At 40.9% G+C, this 24,773-nt stretch overlaps 1 protein-coding gene across 2 annotated transcripts in view; it reads right to left on the reverse strand.

The window, feature by feature from the left end:
• The window catches only part of ATXN7 (ataxin 7), an 86,714-nt gene that overhangs the window by 36,215 nt on the left and 25,726 nt on the right, over positions 1-24,773 (reverse strand). For both annotated transcript variants that reach the window (XM_066557944.1, XM_066557943.1), the window contains 3 exons: positions 23,947-24,201; positions 23,390-23,458; positions 287-391 (listed from right to left, as the gene is read on the reverse strand). In XM_066557944.1, coding sequence (XP_066414041.1) covers positions 287-391; positions 23,390-23,458; positions 23,947-24,190 — 418 coding nt within the window. In that variant the 5' untranslated portion in view covers positions 24,191-24,201. The remainder of the gene's footprint in view (positions 1-286; positions 392-23,389; positions 23,459-23,946; positions 24,202-24,773) is intronic.

The raw sequence follows: 24,773 nt of genomic DNA on the forward strand, positions 1-24,773 counted from the left end.
AATGACACACAGAGACACAAACACTACACATATTGGCTGTGAAATACACTAGATATGTCATTTTGAAACTAAACTGTAGCTATGCAGCATTTCAAGAAAACAAAAAAATAAAAAACAGATCTTTATGTAACTGCATTAAACTGTATAAAATTATTAAATACAGGTTATGTTCTTTGACTTTTTTTATAATTTAATTATCTATTTACCATCAATTTAAAAAAAAAATTGCCAGGCTTAATCCTGATTTAACCTCACCCTTAATTATTAAAAATAGTTAAGCACTTACCATAATGTGATTGAAATGCCTGTGGTTTTACGACCTGATTACAGTGGTTACACATCACCAAATAGAAATCATCATGAGCCGGGCAAAGACCAAATATTGGCATATCTAAAAACAAAAAGACAAAATGGCATCTCTCAGCTGCTGACAATTATAGAAAAACAGTTTAATTACAGAGCCATGACACTAGTGTTGAATCAAAATTTTAGAGACATTTGTATCAAATTTGAAAATGAGGGAAAAAAAGAGCATATAATGCAATAGATAATTTTGTGCTGGAGTATTACAAAAGCAAAAATCTTACTACAAAGATAAATGTAAAATGAGTGATTACTTGTAGAAAACATCTATTAGAAAACTGATTTAGGACTGATTATTTTATACCAGATGCAATAATGCAATAAAAAAAGACTGACTTCAATTGAGACAAACACCACAGAAGAGGGGATGTTTTATGTATTCTGAAAAGGGCTTTAGATTTTATTCCAATGTCATTAAATGAATTCAAAAGTGAACTTCATTTGCTATTTAATTTTTTTAAACCATTTTAAGCACACAGTCATTCACCGGGCAGAATTACATGCCTAATGGTTTTATTTGTTTAACAGTGCATTATAGTCCAGCCATCTGCTGCCAGAGATCCATGGAACAGCTACACAGGAGACAGAACCAGAGATAACAGTATGTCAGAGCATGTGTGGATTGCAGAGATAACACACATACTTGGAGACTTTTACAAATAAAATTAGTTTCTACAATTTTACTTTGAAGAATACAGTTTATTAAGAATATATTTAATAGTTATAACTGCATTCAGAGACTACTGGAGCAATAAATTCAGCATTCACTACAAAACTTAAAGGTATATTACATTTATATAACTAAAAATGTTATTCAATCATTAAAAGACAAAAAATGGAAACTGCAAACATAATATGTGGCTATGGATCTGTAACACTATATAAAGGTTAAAAATTGACATAAGCAAACTTATTTTCTTATAAAAACCCTCAAGTAATAGATTTATCTTATAAGAAACTTAGAAAATAAGTTAAACTTGTTTACTTTGTGCTAGAACTGACCCCAGAGTTTTGTTTTACAGCTACTAATTTGCCTGTGTATACTTTTAGCAACATCCACTGCTTTGTCCATTAACAGAACAGAAATTATGAAATAAATTGAGTGTGTTTCACATTAAGTGTGCCATGATTCAAGGTAGCTGCTCAGAGAAAGACACCATCAGCCCTGTCCACTTTGTTTCTCACAGACAGAGAATATATCCACACCAAAACTACTTCCAGAATTAGTATGTATCTTCATCATAAAAAAATTCAATACTTTTATTTAGAAGACATAAGGTTTATCCCACATTTTCCACACATCTTACTAGTGCTACACAAAATTAAGCATGACACCTGCAATAACAGCACCAACTGGATTTTGCAGTTGGATGTAAATGCAATGACCAAAGACATCTAACTTGGCTGAGATCACAGTTACCCTCTCCTAAATCACAGACACTTTTTCACAACTGAGGTTACATCAAATAAACAACTCATCTTGTTTGCACTGTAAGTAGCAACTCTTGCTTATTTATTTATAGGATATTTATTGAAAAAAGCATGAAAACCTGTGACACACCCAACTACTGCAAGCCAGTCAAAATTAGTAAATATATGCTGAGGGGAGGAAGGGGGGGGAATCAGATAGGAATGATAAGCTTCTATTTTTCAATATCTACTTTCTGTGATGTAATATCAAGCTATGTACAAAAAGACGTATAGGCCTAAATGTCCTTGCTAATATTTCATGCAGGAGTATTCCCTTTGGGTATGCCCATGTATCCAAGTTTATACACACAAGCAAATACTCCAGGGTCACTTTCACCAATAGCTGAGGTGAATGGGACAGTGACAGCATGCACTGCCTGATATTTACATTGTTAACAGCCCACAGAGAGGCTGCTCCTGCGTGATGCCCAGACAACTGTAAATCCACACCCTGGAACCTGTTCCCATAGCTGTGCCTTTCAGACCCTGCTGGATTCTCAGACTTTGCACCAGCTTTACTCACTGCAGGGGGAATTGTTAACAGCAGAGAAGGACTGCGAGATAAAGCACTGCTTCAGACCAGTCAGAGACACCACATCCATGTGCCATCACTCTAAGAAACCTTCCATGAATATTTGCTGGTAATACAGAACTGCAATTTTAAATGATAACTGAGACAAATTGACAGAAATTGATGTAAAAATAGTGTTTTCCTAGTTCAGTTTGAGGATCCCAAGAAATCGGAATAATTTACAAAGGTCCTCTACACTGTGAAACACCTTCAGTTTTAAAATCTTAGCTCCAGGTGACAGAAAGCAATGACAATGCCAGGAGAAATACACAAACTCACAAAGGACCATTCTAAGAGTAAAACCACTTGACACAGAGAAAAGAATTTGCTGCACACATCAAATCACAACCTGATTTCAAAGGAAGTCATGCACAAGACTCCAGCCAGATCACACAAATCAATGCAAAAGGTCTTGTACCCCACAGAGGTCTCCTACAGCACTGATATCAGAATAACAACTCAACCAGTGAGAGAGTAGCAAAGGTAAGAGGCCTAAATGCAGTTTAACAATGGCTTTGAAACTGTAAAGAGGTTTGACCCAACCAAGATTACTTAAGGCTACTGGAAGAGACCTGAGCTCACATTTCCCAATCCAGGAGCCTCATTTTTAGGCAGGTAAGCTCTCACATCTTTAATGTGCCCCATGCCATTAGTTGAGCAGGGCAAGAGCAGGTTTCAGGGAAATCTTACTTCTCTTTCTGTGTTCCAACAGGACAAACACCTATGTGGCACTGTTAGGGAGTGACAAATTACCAGGAGTAGGTGATGGGTGCCCAATTTTTCTGTCCCCCTGTAAGCCATTTATGAAAGTTCACATATATTGTGCAGTTGGTATTCTAACATCTAATACTTGACACCTGAGCCACTTCATGACATGCACATTCTCTGTTTAGAAGTCTAATGAAGTTTCTAGTATTTCACCAGTGTCATCTCAACGCACTGTTACTCTGGGTTTGAAGATTACCTTCTGAAATACTTCACTTTGTAAAGCCTGTGCCTCTCAAGGAAGAGCCTGGCAACTGTGATTCATATGTTCCTCTGTCAAAGCTGGGCTCATTTAACTCTCTCCATCTGGGAATATTTTTCAAGGTCAAACTAAAAATTTAAATCAAGACCTCAAACTTTCCATGTATTTTTCCATAAATACAGTATTCATTGTATCAACATACAGATACTATTATAAGAGCTGTTAGTTACATTAATTCTATTAACACCAGAAAGAAAAACAACTTCATTTACCTCCATAATAGGAAGCCTCTGGACACTGATCTCCAGAATTCACTTCTCCTTTCAAATGTAACTGAATTTTTAGAAAATCAACTTTAAATGATGCATTACTGCACTCTTAACCAAGACCAGAACAAGCCCATGCCATACACAATTCTGAGATAACTGCATCAGTTGCTGAGCATGTAATAAGGAAAATGCTTCTTACTTGGAAAAGGTCAATATAGCATCATTTTCTAACAAAAAAAGAAAAAGCAATAATGGATAATTTGGCATACTGTACATCAAGTAAAATGGAGCTCAGCATGCTTCATCTGGAAAGTTTTCTTACACTGATCTGCCATCTTTTCTTCTCTGAAACACATTGTGGAAACACACAAATGATTGAATAATTTCTTAGAATTTTCAGCATTCTCTTTCAGGACAGCTACACTGAAGAAACTCATGCTCATTAAAACTAACTGTGCCTGCATACTCTCAATCCCTCATTTCTATTACTTAGTATCACACAAAACAGAACACATAAAACAGGCTGAAACTACCTCAGAGAACAGGCCAGCAGCTTGCATTTAATTACCCACTAGATTTCAGTGACTACCACAGCTATCTATTTTAATTGGATTTTTCTTTTCTAACTCCCCAAATGTATCAAATTTCCTATAAATCTTGTATCTTTTCAGACTGAGACCATTGCATAGTCCATCTATCCTAGTACCTAATAAGACAACATCCCTTCTAGAAATGAAATTAAACATCAACAAAAAAAGTGAGGTTAAGATCCTCTCCAGGACAGCAACTGCTGGAGGAAAAGAGTAAAGGCAGCCTGTGTGCAGAGACCAGAACAGCAGTTTCCTATTTGCCAGAAGTCTGCTTACTGCAATTCAAAGAAGGTGGAGAATGAAAACTGAATCAGAGAAAGAGAAAGCAATACTACCAAGAGGTGAAAGGGCAAAGAACAAACTATCAAGGTTATAACAAAAGAATAGAAAGCTTGATCAAAAAAAGCAAAAGGAATATGTAAAAGTTCTGCAGAAATATTCCCCTATCTATTCTCAGCATAAACATCTGCTTATTAAGATTAGTTTTAAAGTCCAAGCCTGATTTACAACAAATATGTACATGCTACTCACCACTAAGTGTAATTTGACAATGGACATTGTAGGCTGATGCCTGATGTGAACAGTAAAATGTTTTGGCTACAAAGATTCCACAGAACAGCATAACATGCCTTCACCACTACACCAACCTGGTTATACTTCCCGAAAAATTTTAATCACTATAGTTAGTATTAGATGCATCAAAATCACAATGCCCTACACTATTAAATTTATACTGACAGCCCAGATATAACTCCCTATTATCTTTAAAACTTCCCAAACACAGAATTTGTTTTTAGTGGAGTCTGATCCAAATCCACCTTAAGTAAATGTACCAACTTGTATCAATTTACTAGGTTTTACATTAAGACATCAGGGAATTGTTTCAAGTACTATATAAGGAAATTGTAAATAGATCCCATTATTTTGAAATGTTGCCAAAATCTGGATTGTTTGAACTATTTACTTCACAGTGAGTTTAAATTATGTCCACCAACAGCTATCTTGAATACATTTGCTCTGTACTAGCTGGGTTTTGTCTTCTCATTAGAAGGTAATTAGTCTTGATCACACTAAGGTAAAAAATATGCCAGTACACCTTGCTTTAACTTAACTACTAGATCTCTTTCTCTACAGGCACACTTGTAGTAGAATTTTTATTTAAGAAAACACAACTCTCCACTAACATCTGAGAAATTTTTGAAAAGGGTAAAAAACACCAGAGTTGTAGTAACAAAGTAGTTGACATCTTGGAGGAAAAGAAATTTTGTGATAACTCTCATAATTTGCTTGTAACACGTCTCAGGTACTGTCAGATCCTGATAAAGTAATAAAAATATTTCTGTTGTTTTACCCTTTATGGCTGTGGTGAACATGTAATTTAGTATGTGAAAGAAGATAAAACCTCCCAGATTACTATTTTTAAGAGCTTGTGATCTGAGGAAGAGGCACGAGGAGGGAGAAGGAAGGCAGCTAACCAGCACTGAGGACCACATGAAACAGACTGTACCAAAACCAGGCAAATTTCAGAGAGAAAGCTCAGCTCTGCTACCACCAGACTTGGAGCCAGCCCAAAAACTGAAACTTCTGCCAAGAAATCTGCACAGCAGGTAAGCAGTAGATTCACTGCTGAATCTATTACTGACTTTAAGTGTCAATACTAAGTATTCTTCAGGCAGAAGGAGAATCTTGGCTGCAAACTGAGGCAGCTACAAAGAGCACTGCAATGTAACTTAACTAACCTGGTTATCTTAAGTAAAGCTCTCATCTATTTAAGGTAATATAGGTCCTCATTTTAACTGATATGAATGTTTTATTAAAAAAAATTAAGTGATCCAAGTTAGGTCCTCGAAACTTCCTTTTTATACACAGATACTTCACTTTCTGCAACTAAACCATCATTTTCTAAACAATATCTTCCAAACTATTTTGGAGAAACACTCAAGTGCTTATCATTCATGAACAGATGTGGTTTTGTATACTTATCAATGCTGACGTAAAATTAAACTACTGCACTTTTTTTACTGTGTACCATGCAAGATGATAACAAAAGAAGAATATTTCTAAACACATATTGTGAACAAAATAACTAAACCCATATAGAAATTAGAGTGCTCTGGTTTACACAAGTTTGGAACCAAAGTAAGAGACTCTAGCAAAACATACTTGAGGGTATTCTGCAAAATTTCAAGTAATGAACACTTAGGTATTAATAGAACACAAGTATTTTATGAACCATATGTGCAGGCCTAACCAATTTGTGCCTGCAGAGAACATACATATAACCAAATGAACAAACCATAAAATGATCAAATCTACACCCAGAAACACTGGTTTTTAAAAAAATCTCTCCCATAAGGTTTATGCTCATGTTGCCTCAGATACAAAACAGCCTTTTAATACAAAATAAAACAAACCAAATGCACAGTCCCATATCTGAGCTGTCTCATTTAGGTTCAGAGGGACGCACTGCTGAAGTATTTTCTTCTTCTTTAAAATTCCTTGCCAACTCCACTCTGTACATTAAATAACTTACATTTCCTGCACATACAGCTTTGGAAGTCCAGCTACTTGAGGGGACATTTGAAAGGCAGAGCTCTCCTTGGGTTCTGAGCACAAGTGCATGAACTTTGTTTCACTGAGTAGTTGCTGATTGATCAGCTGAAGGAAGGAACAGCTGAAGACTTGATTAACTGTTTTGACTGTGTTTTCCACTTCAGCAAATACAGCAATTACCCAGAATTTTACTGAATCCTCAAACCTCAAAGTTTTGGCTCAGGGAAATGACTTTCAGTTCAAGACCAAAAAACCCCACTATCTGGTTTAACTAGGCACAGGAGCTGCATTACAAGATTTGATCACTGTCATAAATCTCTACTAGTGTTAGAACACTTGGTTCATCTCTAAAAGAGGTGTCCTCTCTGTTTGGTGTCCTTTCAAAACTCAGTTCAGTCTATCTTTCCAAAGCTACAGCTCTCTAGATTTTACTTTGCTTTTTCCAAATTCAGATTGCCCTGCTGAAGGGGCAAAGGATGACCTACCTCTTTTCCATAGGTGCAGCTGTGTTGCATTCCCAAAACCCCATCCCCTTGAGCTTCACCTCCAGCAGAAAGGTTTGCTGCAGGCAGCAGCACTCCTCTGTGCACACACAAATCCAAACAGCCATCCTTGTGCAAGGCTACTGGCACAGCAATTCCCCCAGAGCCCTTCCTTCCCTCTCTCTGCCAGGATGCAGATTGAAACACTAAATTTTAGTTCTCTAAAATTTAACAGTTCTGGGAAATGTCTGTGTCTTTTATCCAAGGATAAAAACTGAGCAACAGATACCAAAGAGGAAGTGTGTCATGCACACGTGCACCTGCAGCCTACTGCACAGCTGGGAGTTCTAATTTTAGGCTCCCAAGATTTCAATGTTCCTGTAATTATATATAAAGCATATTAAAGTAGACATCTAAGTATTTAGTTAAATTCTTTGTACGTGAATTCATCTGCACACAATTAATTTCTTTGAAAATCGAACACAAAACGCATGTCAAATTCTTCATTCAAGCTATTAAACAGGTTTTCTAAGTTGATGGTACAGAATAATAAATAATTTCAGTGAAGAAGCTTACAGAAGATTGTCTGTAGAAAGACTGATGAGTAAATTTCTCAATGAAACACAAGTAGCATATTTTAATCTGAAAAGCTTTATAAGTCTCCCCACTCACATCGTATCCTGTTACATCAATTTTTCATCACCAACTTGAATGAAGTCAGTCATCTGCAAAAACCATTCCCATTTACTTTTTAATGAGTTTTCAGGCCTAAAGATATTTTTAATTTCTCCAACCAATTTGTATATTACACAAATGTTGAACACATAATTTGTCATGTAAGATATCTTCATTCAAAGTCATGCATTATTTTTAGTTGGCATGATCTCATAGTGCCACTGCTGTATTTTGGGAAAGCCAACAAACAATTATTTATGTTTTTCTGTAAAAAACCCTAACAATTCTAAAATAGCTTAAGGAATCCTCAAAAATTAATTGAGCTTTGCAATTATGACACAAAAATGAAACTGGATTCAGGGAATAAAAACCCTATAATTTGAACAGTAAAATTTAAATCTGGACTAAGCTAATATGAAAGTTTACACAGAAACACTTCAATTATTATGCAGAAAACCTACCATGAGGGGGGAGAAAAGTTCTGGATAAGCCACTAGTCAAACACAGCCTCAATTAAACTGAAATAAATTGCCCATAGAATATTCTAAAATGTATCTTAAGTCACAGCCTGAAGCACACTGCAATTATGAATTGTTCTAACATCAACAGGTTTGGTATTTTTCTCCTGTTTCACACACAGCACTCCATGTACTCTGCAGCAGCTGTACTTCTGGAGTAGGAAAAAGGAAGTTTGTTTTATTTAAAACTAAACTCACAGTTTACATAAAGCTGCAGAAGTATTTTGATACGACGTGACTGCAAGGGGTGAACGTGTTCCAGGCTTCTCAGCCTCTCCCATCTCCTACCTAGGCATGCTTTTAAGGGAAAACAAACCTGGTGAAAGTGTGGCACTTTTGCCACTTTGCTGACTGTCCACATCCAGCCCTGTGACTGGGGGCTGGCTGCAAGTCAGTAACTGCCAGAGCACAGCAGTGACAGCCACTTCCATTGACACATTTTCTTACTAGTGGGAGCTGGAGGAACACAGTGTGCCCGTGACTACATCTCTTGTCATAGAACACTCCAAAATTTAGCAAAAATTTTTTCCCTGCTACCTGGGACATGCACAGTGCTCATCTTTCCACCTTTTCCCTCTCTTCCCTGCTGGCCACAGTCCCAACTCCTGTGTGACAGCAGCAAGGTGTTAATTCCTTAACTGTGCAAAGACAACACATCTTTGTGCAAAGAACACTGAGTTTTCACATTATGCACCTGATACCTGAGGGAGCAAATCAGCATATTCAAAAAAAAAAAAAAAAGTAAGGAAAACAACACACAGGACCTGTCAACTGAATTGTATATCAATATTTTCTTTTATTAGGCAAGCCAACTACCTAAAACCACCCCACCCCTGCCACTCCCATTTTCTCCATGCACTGGAACATCCACCTCAAAAATAAGACTGTTTCAATCATGCCTCATACAGCCATAAGGAAACTAATGCCTGTTGATCTTCACATACCAGCTTACACTTCCTCACTCCTCTCAATTTGGCAGGCACTATTAGTTTTTTCAGTAAAATTTACTTCCTTTGCTTTGCAGATTTACTGGGACTTGATTTGATACAATAAAATAAAAATAATGTAAGTTGCACAGCAACAGGCATATAAATGTACTATAGCAAAGAAACCCCAACAGCACTGTGATAGTCAATAAGATCAGAAGAAAAAGTGTAAAATAAAATAGTGTTTTTGTTGTTATAGTGCAGTAAACCTATTTACTAACCTATTTGCTATGTATTTGAACACACATGTAGTTACACATTGTATTTTGAACCTGGCTATTGCATACCTTTAGACAAAGAAATGTGACTATTTCAATTATCTAGCTGAGGAACTGGTAAACCCTGAGTCTTTATGTCTTACAGTTGATATATTCCAGCACATACAGAGCTACTGTCATCAGAGATTTCCTTCCAAGAGGGGACCCACCTGTTCAGAAGGGTTAGGCTTTAAATCTGTGCTAGCTGCCCTCTGACACACAGTTATATGAATTAAATAGGTAAGCAGGGAAGAAAAATCAGGCTACACATTCACAGAATAATGTCAGTAATTTCACTGCTGGTTATTTGTGATATAACACAAACACAGTTCTGCCTAAAACATCTTCATGGAAGTGAGTTTCTTTTATTGCCATGGAATTTTGAATTGTTCTAAAGAAGAAATTTGGGTTTTGCCTTTGCATGTCACCTCCTCTTTAGATTAAACCCAATGCTATCCTTATTCCAAGATGTATTTCTTCACTGTTAGGAGATATTTGCCTTATTTTTGGAGCCTGTCTTCACAAAATCTTCCAAAATTCCATCTCCAAATATTACACATAAAATACATGATATGTGTGTTACAGAGGAAAAAAAAAAAAGACTTTGAAAACACTAGGTGAACAAATTTGCATCAGGTTATCTGGCACTGGCTCTCCACTACTGAAATCACCAATTTCACTCTTCAACAGAAAGGGGTTGGGAAGGATTGCAACTTGTAATATTTTTAAATTAAGATGTATTAAAAAATTAAGATAATTTAGATCACATTATACATGCAGAAGATCTGAAAGGACTGAACTGTTTTAAAGTAGTTTTTCTGCTCTTTCATGGTCTGGGCCTCTTTAACATAACCAGAACACCAGCCCACTTGTGATGCACACAGAAAGTAACACCTTCAGCAGAGCATAATAAAAGCAAAGGAGAAAAGAATTTGCTCAGACTACTTAATGTTTTGATTTGGTTGGTTTGGTCCAACTCACATTTTTGACAGATACTTCTAAGACTACTTCCCTCCTCTGGTCTCTCTGCAGGTAACAGTACTCATCACACTTGGGAAGAAGGTATTGGATATGTATGAATGGACCTAAACACACAGTGGGAGGTGAAAAAAAGAACTTTTCTCCCTTTCTTAGGCCAGATAGGGAGCAAAATGCTCTACTCTAAGGAAAACTACTGAAACAGGCACCAGCTTTAATTTGTAGACATCTCATGTCAAAAAGGACATAAACCAAACAAACTTTATTATATAAGCAGCACCACAAAGTGATCCTTATGCAGATTCAAGATTAGACATATTCAGAGCACAATTGTGCAATAAGACACAGGCAAGTGTGTCTTATGTGGTGTCCTGCTCCCCCAGGAAACCCCCAGACCTCAAGTGGTGCTCCTGATGCATTGTGTTACAAGATGAAGCCTATTTGCAAAGGGGAAATCACAGAAGACACATGGGGTCAGTATTAAGGAACAGGCACAACAGAGAACACCGAGTTGGTTTCAAAAACACACAGAAAAGGACACTTCAGAGCACCAGTTAACTGCCCCTGGATGACTCAGGATGAAAACAGTAAGATTAAATAGACAACAGAAAACTCAAAGGTAAACAGGATCCTTTGATATTTTAACAAATTTGTAGAGTTTACCACCCTCCAGTACACTGAAAACAAATAGAACATCCACCTTCCTGAAGCAGATAAAAGATAACTACTGCAAACATATCCAGGATAACAAAACCACGGTTTACAAAAGAGGCAGATCCTCTGCCAGGCACAGCAGTTGTACACACATGACTTTCAGGACCCAGGCTGGGATCTTCAGCTCAGGCTCACTGGGAGACTGAGGCAATCTCTACTGGTGCCTATCCAGGGTAGGCAGGAAGCCAAAGCTGCTGCTGCCAAACTTGTTGATCCAGTCCTCCCTGCGCTGGCCCACAATGCACTGCTTTGGGTTTGGAAACGGCTCAAAAGCTTTTGCTTCCAGCAACAGCGTGGAACACGTGGGGAAAAATGCCAAAGGAGTCCAAGAAAGAGCATTGCCAGGCCACCATAACAGTAGGGACACCCCAAATGCTCCCGTGAGTCAATGGCATCACCCCGGGCACGGCGATGACAAACGACGCCACGCTCCCTGCAAGGCCTGGGTCACCAAGGGCAGGAAAAGTCCTGGAGGGATTAAATTATAAATAAAACTGCTGATGCTGCACCCTACCATCATGTCTTCCTATTTCATAATGAAGAGCACCATCTACCCAGGCTGTGATTTTTGCCCTTTCCTGGGACAGGGCCCTTTCTTCACATTGTTGTGGCTATCCATGAGAATTTTGGATGGTGTCAGCAGGAGGACAGAGAATTGCACTGTTGCACAGAGAACCCTTTTTGCATCCCAAGCAGTTGTAAACAAGCCTCAGATGAGACATGTTGACAGCACACTGAAGATTTTACTCCTGTGCTCTACCCTGAGGATAAAAATAGTTTTCTTATCTCCAAGAGTATCAAGCTAACACTTCAGATCATTAAATTCAGGCCACAAAAACAAGAAAAGAAACTTACAAGTTTTATTCCAGCAAATGACACAGTGGTCTGTGTCCCTACGTTTCAGGGCACAAGGTGGGAGTCAGGCAGAACCAAAAGGAAACTTCATAAACAAGGACTGATGTGTTTAGGACTTCTCCAAACACCCCATGGAAACAGTGGTGCTGAAACAGCCAGGCACAGTCAGTTGGTGTTAAAGCAGGTTCTACAGAAGAAATATCAGAGAAGGAGAGGGCTCTGTCCAGCCTAGATACAAACCATAATCAAACTGTATCAGGTACAGCTCAGACATTGATATTTCCCCCTAAAAATCTCACAACACAACTGGTAGAAAAAGTCTTCCTCAATCACGTGGCCACAAAAAGCCCCAACCCCGTATTTAGGACAAGAATTATAAGCACATATTACACTGCCTTTGGTAGGTAACACAGATATATTGAATTTGGCTTAAAACTTCTCCTCTATAAATTACAAACTACAACGTCGAACAGAAGTTCCTTAACAAGCCGGATTTCTAGGCAGTTGATTTGAGTAACACAACTTCACAGAAATGAAAAACAAATTTGCTTTTGGGAATTCATCTTTAAGTACTTTTATGAAATAAATGCTGCCTATCAGGAAATTAATTTAGGCCTTTCCTCTCAAATACTTTTATTTAGTACCAGTGAGAGCAGGACAACTGCCATCTCTCTTAGCTGAGCAGAACTGACACATTCAAACACAGATTCTATGTTTTAAAAAACAAATTATCTGAACATCTGTGTTGGTTTTGCACAGCCTGGTTTTTGGTAGTGGGGGGCCACAGAGGTGACTTCTGTGAGAAGCTGCTGGAAGCTTCCACCATACCCAGCAGAGCCAGTCCCTGATGGCTCTGAGGATGGACATGCTGCTGGCCAAAACTGGGCCAGTTACAGAGGCTGGTAATGCCTCTGTGATAACAGATTTAAGAAGAAAATCAAAACAAAGTGGGACACAGTTTTTTCCTAGCCAGAGAAGAGGAGGAGGTGAGAACATGTGAGGGAAACAACGTGGAGACACCATGGCCAGTGAAGGAGGGGGAGGAGGTGCTCCAGGCACCAGAGCCGAGATCCCTCTGCAGCCATGGTGAGACCATGGTGGGGCAGCTGAGCCCCTGCAGCCCCTGGGGATCCACAGGGATGCAGAGATCCACCCCCAGCCCCTGGGGATCCACAGGGATGCAGAGATCCACCCCCAGCCCCTGGGGATCCACAGGGATGCAGAGATCCACCCCCAGCCCCTGGGGATCCACAGGGATGCAGAGATCCATGGGGAATGCAGAGATCCACCCCCAGCCCCTGGGGATCCACAGGGATGCAGAGATCCACCCACAGTCCATGGGGATCCACAGGGATGCAGAGATCCACCCACAGTCCATGGGGATCCCCAGGGATGCAGAGATCCACCCCCAGCCCCTGGGGATCCCCAGGGATGCAGAGATCCATTCCCCAGCCCGAGGGGGAGCTGCCCATGCTGGAGTGGGTGGGTGTCTGAAGGAGGCTGGGATCCAGTGGGAGACCCGGAGGGGAGAGGGCCCTGATTCCAGGCTGGAGCAGCCTGTCCTTGGAGGACTGCATCCCATGGAAGGGTGACCCACACTGCAGCAGTTTGGGAGGGCTGTGTGCCCAGGGGGGGATTCACATTGCAGCAGGTGCTGCAGGGCTGCTGCTGCTGAGGGTGGACCCACACTGGAGAAGTTCACAGGGAACTGTCCCCCCTGGGAGGGACCCCACGGCCTCACGGGGGAAGGACTCCTCTCCTGGAGCAGCAAAAGAAACCCTCAGTGATGAACTGACCAAATCCCCCAGGCCCTGTCCCCCTGTGCTGTTGGTGGGAAGGAGGGAATGGCTGGGGGAAGAAAAGGTGTTTTAAGGACTTATTTTACTTCTCGTTATCTTTGTTAGTAATTAATTCACTTCGTACCTCTAAGTTGAACTTGTTTTGCCCTTGGAGTGTTTTCTCCTGGTCCTTATCTGAACTCATCAAGCCTTCATTAAATTTTTCTCTCCTCTGCCCAGCTGTAGCAGGGGAGGGTGAGTGAGAAACTGTCATGGGTGCCTGGCATTAGGCCAGTGTCAAACCATGACACGATCCTAAATCCCAAAACTGTATTTGTTATAAACCAAAGCCTAGAAAAGCCTTCTAGTTGTCAGAGGCAAGTTAAACTCCTGTAATATATTTCTAGAGTCATTCTAATTGAACAGGAATGAAATAGATAATTTTAACATTTCCTGGAAAAAGTGGAGAAATTCTTTGGAAAATATATTATTTTGAAAAGTGCTTTCCAAATTATTTTATATGGCTGTCTCAATAATCCAACACCCACACTGTCTGATTATTGGGAACACTTTCTATTCCTTTGACATATCCATCAAAAATACTGCCAGTTAACCCAAATCTTTGCAGCATTTGAGGCTTCTGGATATTCCACACAAGTATAGATTTCTTCTTAAGGGATAAAAGGAGTATTTGGTATGGAACACATTTTTGTATACTGTATAAATGATGCTTCTTTCTCCTTTTGCCATAATTTGTAACAGCCCTCCAGTAAAAGATAAAGATAAATGATGCTGCAAGTCTTGTTCAGTATAGTAACACAAATTCAAATGGCATTTTCTCCAGTTCACAGAGTTACTAAGAACCACCTGAGGAATGTTAGAAAAACTTCCAATTTCTATTACCTGGCCTCCTGACATAACTAATTATGAAAATGGAATTTTTTTTAAAGAATACTAAGTAATAATAATAGTAACAACAACTAGTTCTTACTTGTTTAGTTTTTACAATACACCACTTACAACTGGGCCTGATTTACACTGTGGTTATTCACTGACATGACATCTTTAACACTCAGAGATAACCAAGACACAAGATCTATTATGCTATACAGTCTTGTAGGCAGACATGCAAAAATCAGATGAGGTTCACTCTCAAAAGATACATAATTAAGCACAGTCCAATGGGTTCTAGATTTCCAGACCAAACACATGATGGAAAACTAAGGTTCTCCTTTAAGCAGCCATCAACTTGTTTTGGAAACAACTTTACAGTTAGAATACAACTATTATTTCACAAGTGTTTCACTCAGCAGAGACAGGAGCTGCTTAATCCAGCATTACTAGGAGGAAAAAAAAAAAGATTGTAGAACCACACCCTAGGTGTAAACTGATACAAATTTTCCTCTGTAGTTTTGCCTGAAACAATAGCCAGAGGGTGTAATTTAGGGTATATACACCTTGACAAAGCCATGGCTGTAATATCTAGGGACTGACAATTAAATGTTTGCATAGTGCAGTACCTTTGGTGTCTGTCTGATGTGGGGTTGCACTGAACATGGCTCTCTCCTCTCTCACCCACTGAGCCCCTCAACCTGGTCCTACATTCTCCTTCCAGTCACAAGAAAAACTCTGCTGACTTCAGTGGCTCACAGCAAGATCCCACATCCCCAGGTAACACCTGATAAACCATCAGAACTCTCATCTTCCTCCTCACAGCACCTACTATGCCGCTTCTGCAGTCAATGAACAAAACCATAGACTGAAAGTTAAATTTATGAAGGGTAAAATACAACAGAATTTGATGTCCATGGAAAGCAAACATCCAATTTACTGTGTATTTATCAATGGACTTGATTTTCAAATTTAACTCTTTAAAGCCTCTACACTTCATTTTAAGGCAAGCTGCTGTAGGACTTCCAGGCAACTGTATCAGTGAGAAAGCATCCAACCAACTTGCTTGCAAAGAAAACAATGAGAGCTCTAGATTTCAAAGCAATATGGACATAACCTCAATTGCTCCCGACAGGATTTTAGTCCTTCAGCTCTTTTGTACATATTTTCTTCAGTGCCAGCTGAGAAAGCTGCATTTTCTGTTGCATTACAGACAGTTGATGAAGATTCAAGTCCTGCTTAGCAACAGAAGGAAGAGCAGATCAAGAACACTGCATGTTTTCTGCCTATTATAATCCCCCCAGCAGAAAAACAAGGCATAACCAATCTTCCTTTTCCCCTTATATTACCAATGAAGTTTATCCATGGGTTATGCCAAAGCTATCAGAAGTGGAGAGCAGGGTGGGGGTGAGCTTGTAAATAAACCATGTTTCTCATGTGGAACATGTAACCACAAACCAGCTTATTCCACAGGGCTGATGGGCACGGGCACACACAAGTAACTGAGCATTTGAGTATTTCTAATCTAGCTGAGTCAATAGCCCAGAGTATTTGCCATCTCCAAACCCAGCAATCATGACTCCAAGCCATGTGGGAGCAGCTGCATGTGCAGTTTACTTTGATGAAGTCACATCCTGTCATACCCTGTAGTAGTACCTGGGCTTTCCAGAGTGTCTGACCTGCCACAAGAACCCGTGTGAGAGCCACCAGCACCAGTCCTGCCTCACAGCTGCACACAGCCTGCACAAGCAGGGAAGGATTTTCACTGAGCAAAGCCTTCTAGCAGTGGGAACACAGATTACAATAAATTTATTGCCTTCTGTGACAACTGCTTTTATAATCATGCTACTCTGCTACATTAGGCTTTGAATTCCCTTTGTCAGAATTCAACACTTGCTGCTAAAAAACTTGAAGTGTAAGTACAAAGCTCTATTCATCTCTGTGCTGTCACCTACATTGTAAGAATGCCTAGGAAATAACATTGAATATTATACATATGGGGAAGTTCCACAGCAGTGGATTATTTCATTCATTACACAGGAAGAGAAACAATTTTCAAGCATCCTAGAGATGATTTAGAATAGTTAATTACAAGTCAAATATTACAATGGTTTATGAAAGATGAAATCTTTTCCATCTTGTAAGAGACAAGAGATCACACCTATCCCCAGACAACCTTCAGCAGTTCCAGCCACAGGCTGGGCATAGCCAGGAGAGCTGTAAGAACTGGAGACATTCACTTTTATAGATCTGCTGCAATGGAAGAAATACCTTGTAAAATAGTTACCTTAGAGAGAGTAATCTGCATCCTCTTAACCCAATTTATTTAAAAGTATCCTTCATTAAGCCTTTTTGTCTTTCCTGCTCTACTTAGATGACAAAGTTACCACCTTGTGTTAAAGTCACATTTCTACATATTTTTTACCTTGTTCTTTTCTCACTGAGTTTTTGTTGTTAAATATAGCACAGAAACACTACAAAAACCAATCTTTAACTAAGTATTACCAAGACATCACCTCTTCTGCACAGGGATAACCTAGCTAATCATACATACCACTTAAGAAGGATTAGATAACAGTGAATTCCTGACTGTTATGTATGTGTACAGACAACTATTTCAAAAGGTTCTTATAAAATAAAAAAGAAAATATCCTGCCTCCTCCCATGTTATGGACAGACCAAGACAGTCTTGAGGCTGCACTTGCAGCCAAAGTCCCCAAGGCCTTGCAATACCACACTAATATTATGGTAATGCCTAAAACCTGCCAAGTATCTTTAAAACATATGAGATGACACAGTTCTAACTTGCAGTCTAACATCACAATATTCTATTTATAACACCTGACTCATGCCATCAGAAATAATTAAATATTGTAAACAGAACTTAAATTTAAAGGAAAAAAAGAACCAAGTAAAAAATTAGGGCCAATCACTGCAGACAATTTCAGAAGCATCCTTTCAAATTGCATGTTTTTCAAGCAATCTCATAAAACCTCCACAGTCTTCCTAAACAGTTCAATGCAATCTTAAAGTCTCCCTGCAATTGTTTTACGATAACCAGTCCACAAAACCTTAAAACAATTTGTGTAAATAGTCAATTAAAATGTAATGAAGTGAAGAAGAGATTTATCTGATTACAGACTGTGAAGAGCTATGCAGAATGTCAAAAAAGAAGCATAGCACCTTGTACTGCTATCTTAAAATATTTATTTCGAATTTTTAAAAATTCTCACAAGTGTATTTGCAGGTAGTCAAGGATTACAGAGCCCTTTAAGCATCTCTCTGATATGATCTGACACAACAAAAAATCAACTCAACTAAGCACCTCCCAAGGCTGAGTAAAAAACAAATTTAAATTTGAAATAAGATGTTGTCTCTTACTTGTATTTACAACTTAATATTGGAACAGAAGTTTCAGCAGTGCTTTAATTATTTATGGAACCTGCTGCTGGGAAAATTCTAGACCTTGGGTCTATGTGATAAAGATGCTTCTAGTGAGCCTCCCAGGCCTGGATTTCACTGCTCAGCCCTGCCCAGAAAGAGCTGAAGAAGAACAAGGGTTCATCACATGGCTCTTAGTACTGTCACAGCTCTGGTAACTTCCATTAATAGCAATTAATATAATCAAACCTCAAAGCTTCTGCTGAATGCCCTAGAGGTTCACAGAGCCTTTATTTTTTTTATCCCCAAGATATATTAACTGTCAAAGATCAGAAGTTCAGCTGTTACCAGGTGACACAACGCTGAACAGAGTTTGCTCCCACCTGCTCTCCTGACTAATTCCTACTGTCACTAAACCTTCCAGAGTGCCTTCTGAAGGTGCCCACCAAAAACTGACAATCTGTATTCCCACAGAAAACTCACTGCTTGCTTTATTAAGACAGAATATTCTAAAAGCTGTAAGACTGGTCCTGTGCTACATCATCCCACAGCCAACACCAATTCTGACCTGGGACCCAGGTTACAGATGTTCTGTCCTCCTCCTCCTCCTCTACTTTGTTGCCAGTTAACTCTAAGTTATGGTGACAATAGGAGTGAAGTGCTTGATATAGACAGCAGCAAGGGATTCACCTCTCAAAGGATGTAACACACACAAAAATACCCAAACAAACTAAAAAAGGGGCTGTATGTGTGACTGAAAGAATGAGGTGCTTAAGCTCTAGTAAAGACACCATAGTTTCAGCACGCATTGAATACGCTTAAAAAAACCCACTGAATTTTAAATTGTCTTGCCAAATCTTTTTCTGTTCCCCATATTTTTATTTTTTCATCTGAGATGCCATAGTTTCTTTTCTTATAATTTTAAGTATTTCAGATTTATTTTATGAGTCAGTGTAAGAATACAAGAGACTTATCCCAACCACTTCAAAAGGGTTGCACAAATTAATAAGTAATGGTGTATTTAATGATGATGTACATGGGTTGTATCTCTCTGACTCTCAAATACAGATTTGGGGGTGGGGATGGCTTGGTTTTGGGTTTCTTATTTTGGATTTTTTCCCCATGTTCTTGTTTTATTTAAAGGAACATACATGACAACCTTTAGCAATTGGTTGAGGGGAGAGTCAAGAGTTCTTTGGTGGTGGGAGAGGGTTAGGCCCTCAGCCCCAATAAACAACTTTGGTCCTCACTGTTTCTATCCACAGCCTCTCTACTCTTTCACAGAGCAAAATGAGCCAACCTGTTGTTAAATTTTGCAAGAAGCAACAGTTGCCTCTGTTGAAGCCTGTCAAAGTTACCACGCATGAACTATACACTCACAGGCACAGCTCTATTTAGAGATGCTCTTTGCAACAATGGGCTAGAAAAATCCTTAAAAGCAAACTAAATTCAGCACAAGTTAGCAAGGATCTCCAGAAAAACTGTTTCAAGCACTGATTACGAGGTTTGACATGAAAGAATAATTTTTTTTTTCAAATCAAACAGTGTCAGGTACTACAGACACATCAAACTCCTTTTAAGATCTACTGCACCTCCAAGATGAACTGAGTGACTGAAAACATTTTGGCTGCATCTGATGGCACTTGCTCCCACTATCACACACATTTGGAAGATGCACTTCAGCAAAGTTTCATTTTAAAATACAGGAAAAATGCATGAAGAGGATGAGATTTTCTGCCTTGCTGTTTTGGAATTCATCTACATATTACAATGCAACATGCTATCCTTGCTTCATCACAGCACAAGTGAGTGGCAGGGGATTCACACCTTCAGCTGGTTCACAAGGCAGTAAGTAATTAAGCGACTGCATGAGCCAAAAGATTGTCACATCAATTACATATGAAAATAACTAATGAGCACAATTGCTTCTAACATGTTCTTACCTTGATAGGATTGCTCAGCAGAAGGTTTCAGTATACAAAGTCAAAGTAAAGTTTAAGGCTTATTTTAAAGTAAAATCTTCCCATCCCAATGGGTATCCCTCTCTCACTTCCATCTCCTGGGGATTTTCCATACCAAGAGCAAGTCAAGTCCATTGGGCCCATATCTTATTCCTGCAGCTGATTTCTACATCAAAGCTCAGTGTGGACTGTTACTGTCTCAAAAAGCAATATATAGGCGAGTATCCAGCCAGTTTCTCACTTTGATGAAGGTCAGTGAGGATCCCAGCAGGAATGATTTAATATTATGTATTAGCAGAACAGAAAGCATGTAAGAGCAGTGAAAAAGAAACATGGAAGTACATGGAGACACAAACACTGGGAGTTTGGGAAGCCCAGATTCAAATTCTAGTTCTTACTTCAATGTGAGCTTGGTTATGACAAGGAGGGTTAGATACAGAAAAAAACCCATGTTTTCTGATCCCTGCATGAACTAGCATCATTAACAGGTATTAAGGACTCATCAGGCTTCACAACCACTAAAATGCTGAGAGAGGAGCTGCCTGATCAGCAAACACAAAGTGCCACTGACAAAGGTGTGTCTGAAATTCTGCTTCTCTCCACTGCTTGCAAATATTGCCCTGGAATTACAGAGTTACATCCTCCTTTATTCCTTTAAAATAGCATCCATCATTCTTTGCCTTTAAAGCTTAACAAAAGGAGAGGCTGGCAATGTTAAAGCCCCTTTTCTAATACAGGGTTACAACAAGAGGAACACTCACTCTTCGTTCAGGAGACTCAAACTCAACTGCTGGTGAGGCTGAAATCCACCTCCTGCCAGCAGGCATGCTGAGGATGAGGCCATTCCCACCAGGAGATGCAGAGAACAGCACGTGGGAAAAGAAACAACTACCATCCATAGCCCAGTGGGGACACAGGCCAGTGGGAGCCCGACAATTGTTAAATAAAGAAAATGGTTCTTGGTTTTGAACCCAATTCTAATATGTGGGCTGTAAAGTCATGTTCCTTCTTCTGCTCCCTCTCCAGGCCATGAATATTTAATTATTTTATGCAAACTGGAAGAGTTGCAATGCAAGGTTAAATTAGCCTAAATAACCTTGAAATCCTTTTGTGAAGTCGGGCCTCAGAGTCAACTCCCAATCTGTAGAGAAATAACTTTCTTACACTAGGAGTTCTGTTGTTACTTGTATTTAACATACTGTGGGGTACCACGACAAAAGTCTTGAGGTTAAAGTGGATTTAACAAAATTTATATTTTTGGTTCACGTTTCTCTGTTAAGAACCAAGGTTTAGAAAGTCCAATTACTTTATACACATTTGTTCCTCAATTTTGAATGCAAAATTCTTCCTGGGAAAATGAATAATTTACAGCATTTTCAAAGTTTTATTTGATAACATATACATATGCTGACATGTTTGCTGCTGCCCTAGTTCCTTAAGTTAAGTTAATCTAAACTTAATTAATAGTATTTTAGCTCTATTTTGTAGCAGGCCAAGCTCCCTACAGGCCAGCTACAGGTATATGCCAAGTCAGTGTCTCATTCATATGTCATAAAGCAACCAAAATAAATAGACTTCTGGAAGCCTGACAGGGCTACTAAGTTTCACTTTTAATTCTCAAAGTATTTTATGAAATTCCTTCAACTCACAACCCTACAAATCATTCACATGGTTGGAGTCAGTGCAGAAAAGCTGTGTCTCAGTGATCAGCCTGCACAAAAACAGTTTCATGATCTCTCTCCAGTGGGAAAAAAATAGGATAGATTATTCTTTACCCTGCCAGCTAATCTTTAGAATCTGGAAACCTTAGATGCTTGCATTTTAAGAGGTAGAAATAAGAGCAAATGTTTGAAAATCCTTACTGGTAAAATCTTCACTAGGATAATGTGCGTGTTTATTGTTGTAAATGCTTTTTTAGCATTTGAATGATTTGCCTATTCAGAAAAATGAATTACATATCCAGCACAATGATTAGATTGGAACTTGGCAATGAAGTAATGAAGTGATTTTTCAAGTGCCTAAGAACTCACAGATACACTTAAGAAGATGGCAAAACAACTCAAGTGAATCTGCACGCTGCAGCACAGCTGCCTACTGCATCGTTCTTCCATGCCCCTGACCACTGACTCTGATTCTAGAAACTGCATTTTCCAAATTTTAGCAACGCTGGGAATTGTACAAAAAATAGCCATTTTGATTCAGGCTCAACATGGATCAGTGCCTCCCAATCCTGCCAGCCTGTGCCACCTTGCTTTAGGTTTCATTTGCTGCTTGCAGCTCACAAGTCACTAAGTGCTGAATCAGATCATCTCCTAAGGTCGCTGGCAAGTTCTGCTTCCCAGGATTGTAAACCTTATCTACAAACTCAGTCTTCCATTTCTACAACATCAAATAAATGATTTGGGTCTAACTGCTCTAGTACTTAAAACAGCTGGGCCTGTTCTCTGGTACATGTCTCAGGCACTCGGAGGGAACCAAGAACCAACAATATTAAGAAAGGTTCTAAAACTTTCTCTGTTCTAAAACAATCATTAAACTAGAAAAACAAACAAAAATTAACATAATAAATCACACTCATTTCCTTTTTTCCACTGTCTGTTAGAAAGTGAATAATAATCTATAGCTTTCATTCATCATCTGCTTACAACTCCAAGTAGCATTGTTACTCTTGCAAGAAACTAGGCCGTAATGGGCTTTTGCTAATCACAGGTGAAAGGTCACTCTCATTTAGCAGAGTACCAAGCAATAAACATAACACAATGACATGACAGAAGAAGGGATTGGTATTGAAATACTGACATGGATTATACCAAGAATAAAAAATATTGTAACTCAAGAGAAGATTTTATCAGTGTTGGTCACAGAGCCTCCTTAGGACTATTTATAGTGTAAAGAAAACAAACAAACAACATATAGAAACACAGTAAGGACAGACTATGCCCTAACTCGTAGTTTTCAAAATACATATTAATTTAATAATTATGCTAATAACACCAGTCACTGACAGTCCTAAATCCAAACCGACGGGAAACTCTGACCCTTTCTCTTTCCCGTGCCTGCCCCTCTGCTAAGGAGTTATGAAGAAGAAAACTTCTCCTTGCACTTTTCCTCAAGAATGAATTGCACTCACCTTCTCGGCAAAGTCGCATTGCTTCTCGGTTTCTCCCGTATTCCTTGAAACTTTCTTCTAATGCTGTTCCTAAAACCAAAAAGCCACAAGATTTCAATCCATGGAAAAGCCAGAGGGTAGGACTGACCCCCGCTCGTGACCTGTAGCCCGTTCCCCCGTGGGCACCGTAAACACGGACCGGAGGGACCGAGGGCTCCTGGGCCCCGGAGCCGCTGTCAGCGGCGGGGATGCCTCACCTGCGGCGGGAGCTCTCCGCCCCACGCCGAGGCTCAATCGAGGGCAGGAGGTGCCGGGCTCCGGGGACCGGCTCCGACCTCCTCGCACCGTGTCCCGGATTACAGGAACTGGGGCAGGCGCTGCCCGCTCCGCGCCGCTCCCGAGCCCGCCCGGGGGGCGCGCACCGCACAACGAACTCGGCCGCGAACGCCGGGGGTGGGAACGGACCCAGGCTCCCCGCCGGGCCCGGCACCCCGCCGTGCCGTCCCGGGGCACCCGCGGGCTGCGCTGGGGACGGCCGGGGGGAGGGGATGGGGGTGGCGGTGTTGGCGGCCACTCACCGTCGTTCCCGTGAAGTTTAGCAGCATCGACCCAGTGGCTCCAGGGCTGCCCCAACATCGCCTCGGGGCTGGGCAGGGACCTGCGCTCCCCGACGGCCGCCATTGCCGCTGCGGTGGCGGCGGGGCCGGCGCCGCTCCCGCCTCCTCCGCCTCCTCCCTCGCCGTGGCGGGGCCGCCGCTGCCGCTGCCTGGCGGCCGCGCCGCGCTGCTCCCTCCTGACGTCACCCGCGGCCCGCGCCGACATTCTTTCCGCTGCTACAATGTAACGAGAAAAGTCAGCGGCCGCTTAAGGTGGCGCCCCGCTCTTAAGGCAGCGCCGCGGCGCTGTCAGCCCGCCCGCTCGCTCGGCTTCCTCCCCGCGGGGAACCTGCGGCCCTGCGGCGGCGCCGACTCACCTCTGCGGCGGCCCGGGGGGCAGCGCCCGGGTGCCCATTATTGTGCGGGGAGCGCTGCCTTCCTCTTCACCGTGTAGGTGAGGCGCGCTTGTGTTCGCGCTAACAAAGCGGCCGAAGGGAGCGGGGGCGAGCGGGGCTACGCCGCCTGCCAGGCGTACCCCAGCTCCATGGGCCGCCTCGCTACCTCGGCCCCGCGACCCTACAAAAACAACGGCCGCATCACAACCCCGCCTGGCACCCGCTGCCCCGGCCAGGGGGGCGGACCGGAGGGCGACGCGGCGGGCGGAGCCGGGCGGGCGCGCCCCGCCCTCAGCGCCGGTCCACCTTAAAGCCGGCGCCTCCTTAAAGGCAGCGGCGAGCAGGAAGCGCGCTCCGGGCGGGCGCGTCCCCGGCCCCCCGGCTCCCTCCCGTCCCCTCCCTCCGCGGCCGCCC

Source organism: Molothrus aeneus, chromosome 12 (assembly GCF_037042795.1).
Source record: "Molothrus aeneus isolate 106 chromosome 12, BPBGC_Maene_1.0, whole genome shotgun sequence".
NCBI classification, from domain to species: domain Eukaryota; kingdom Metazoa; phylum Chordata; class Aves; order Passeriformes; family Icteridae; genus Molothrus; species Molothrus aeneus.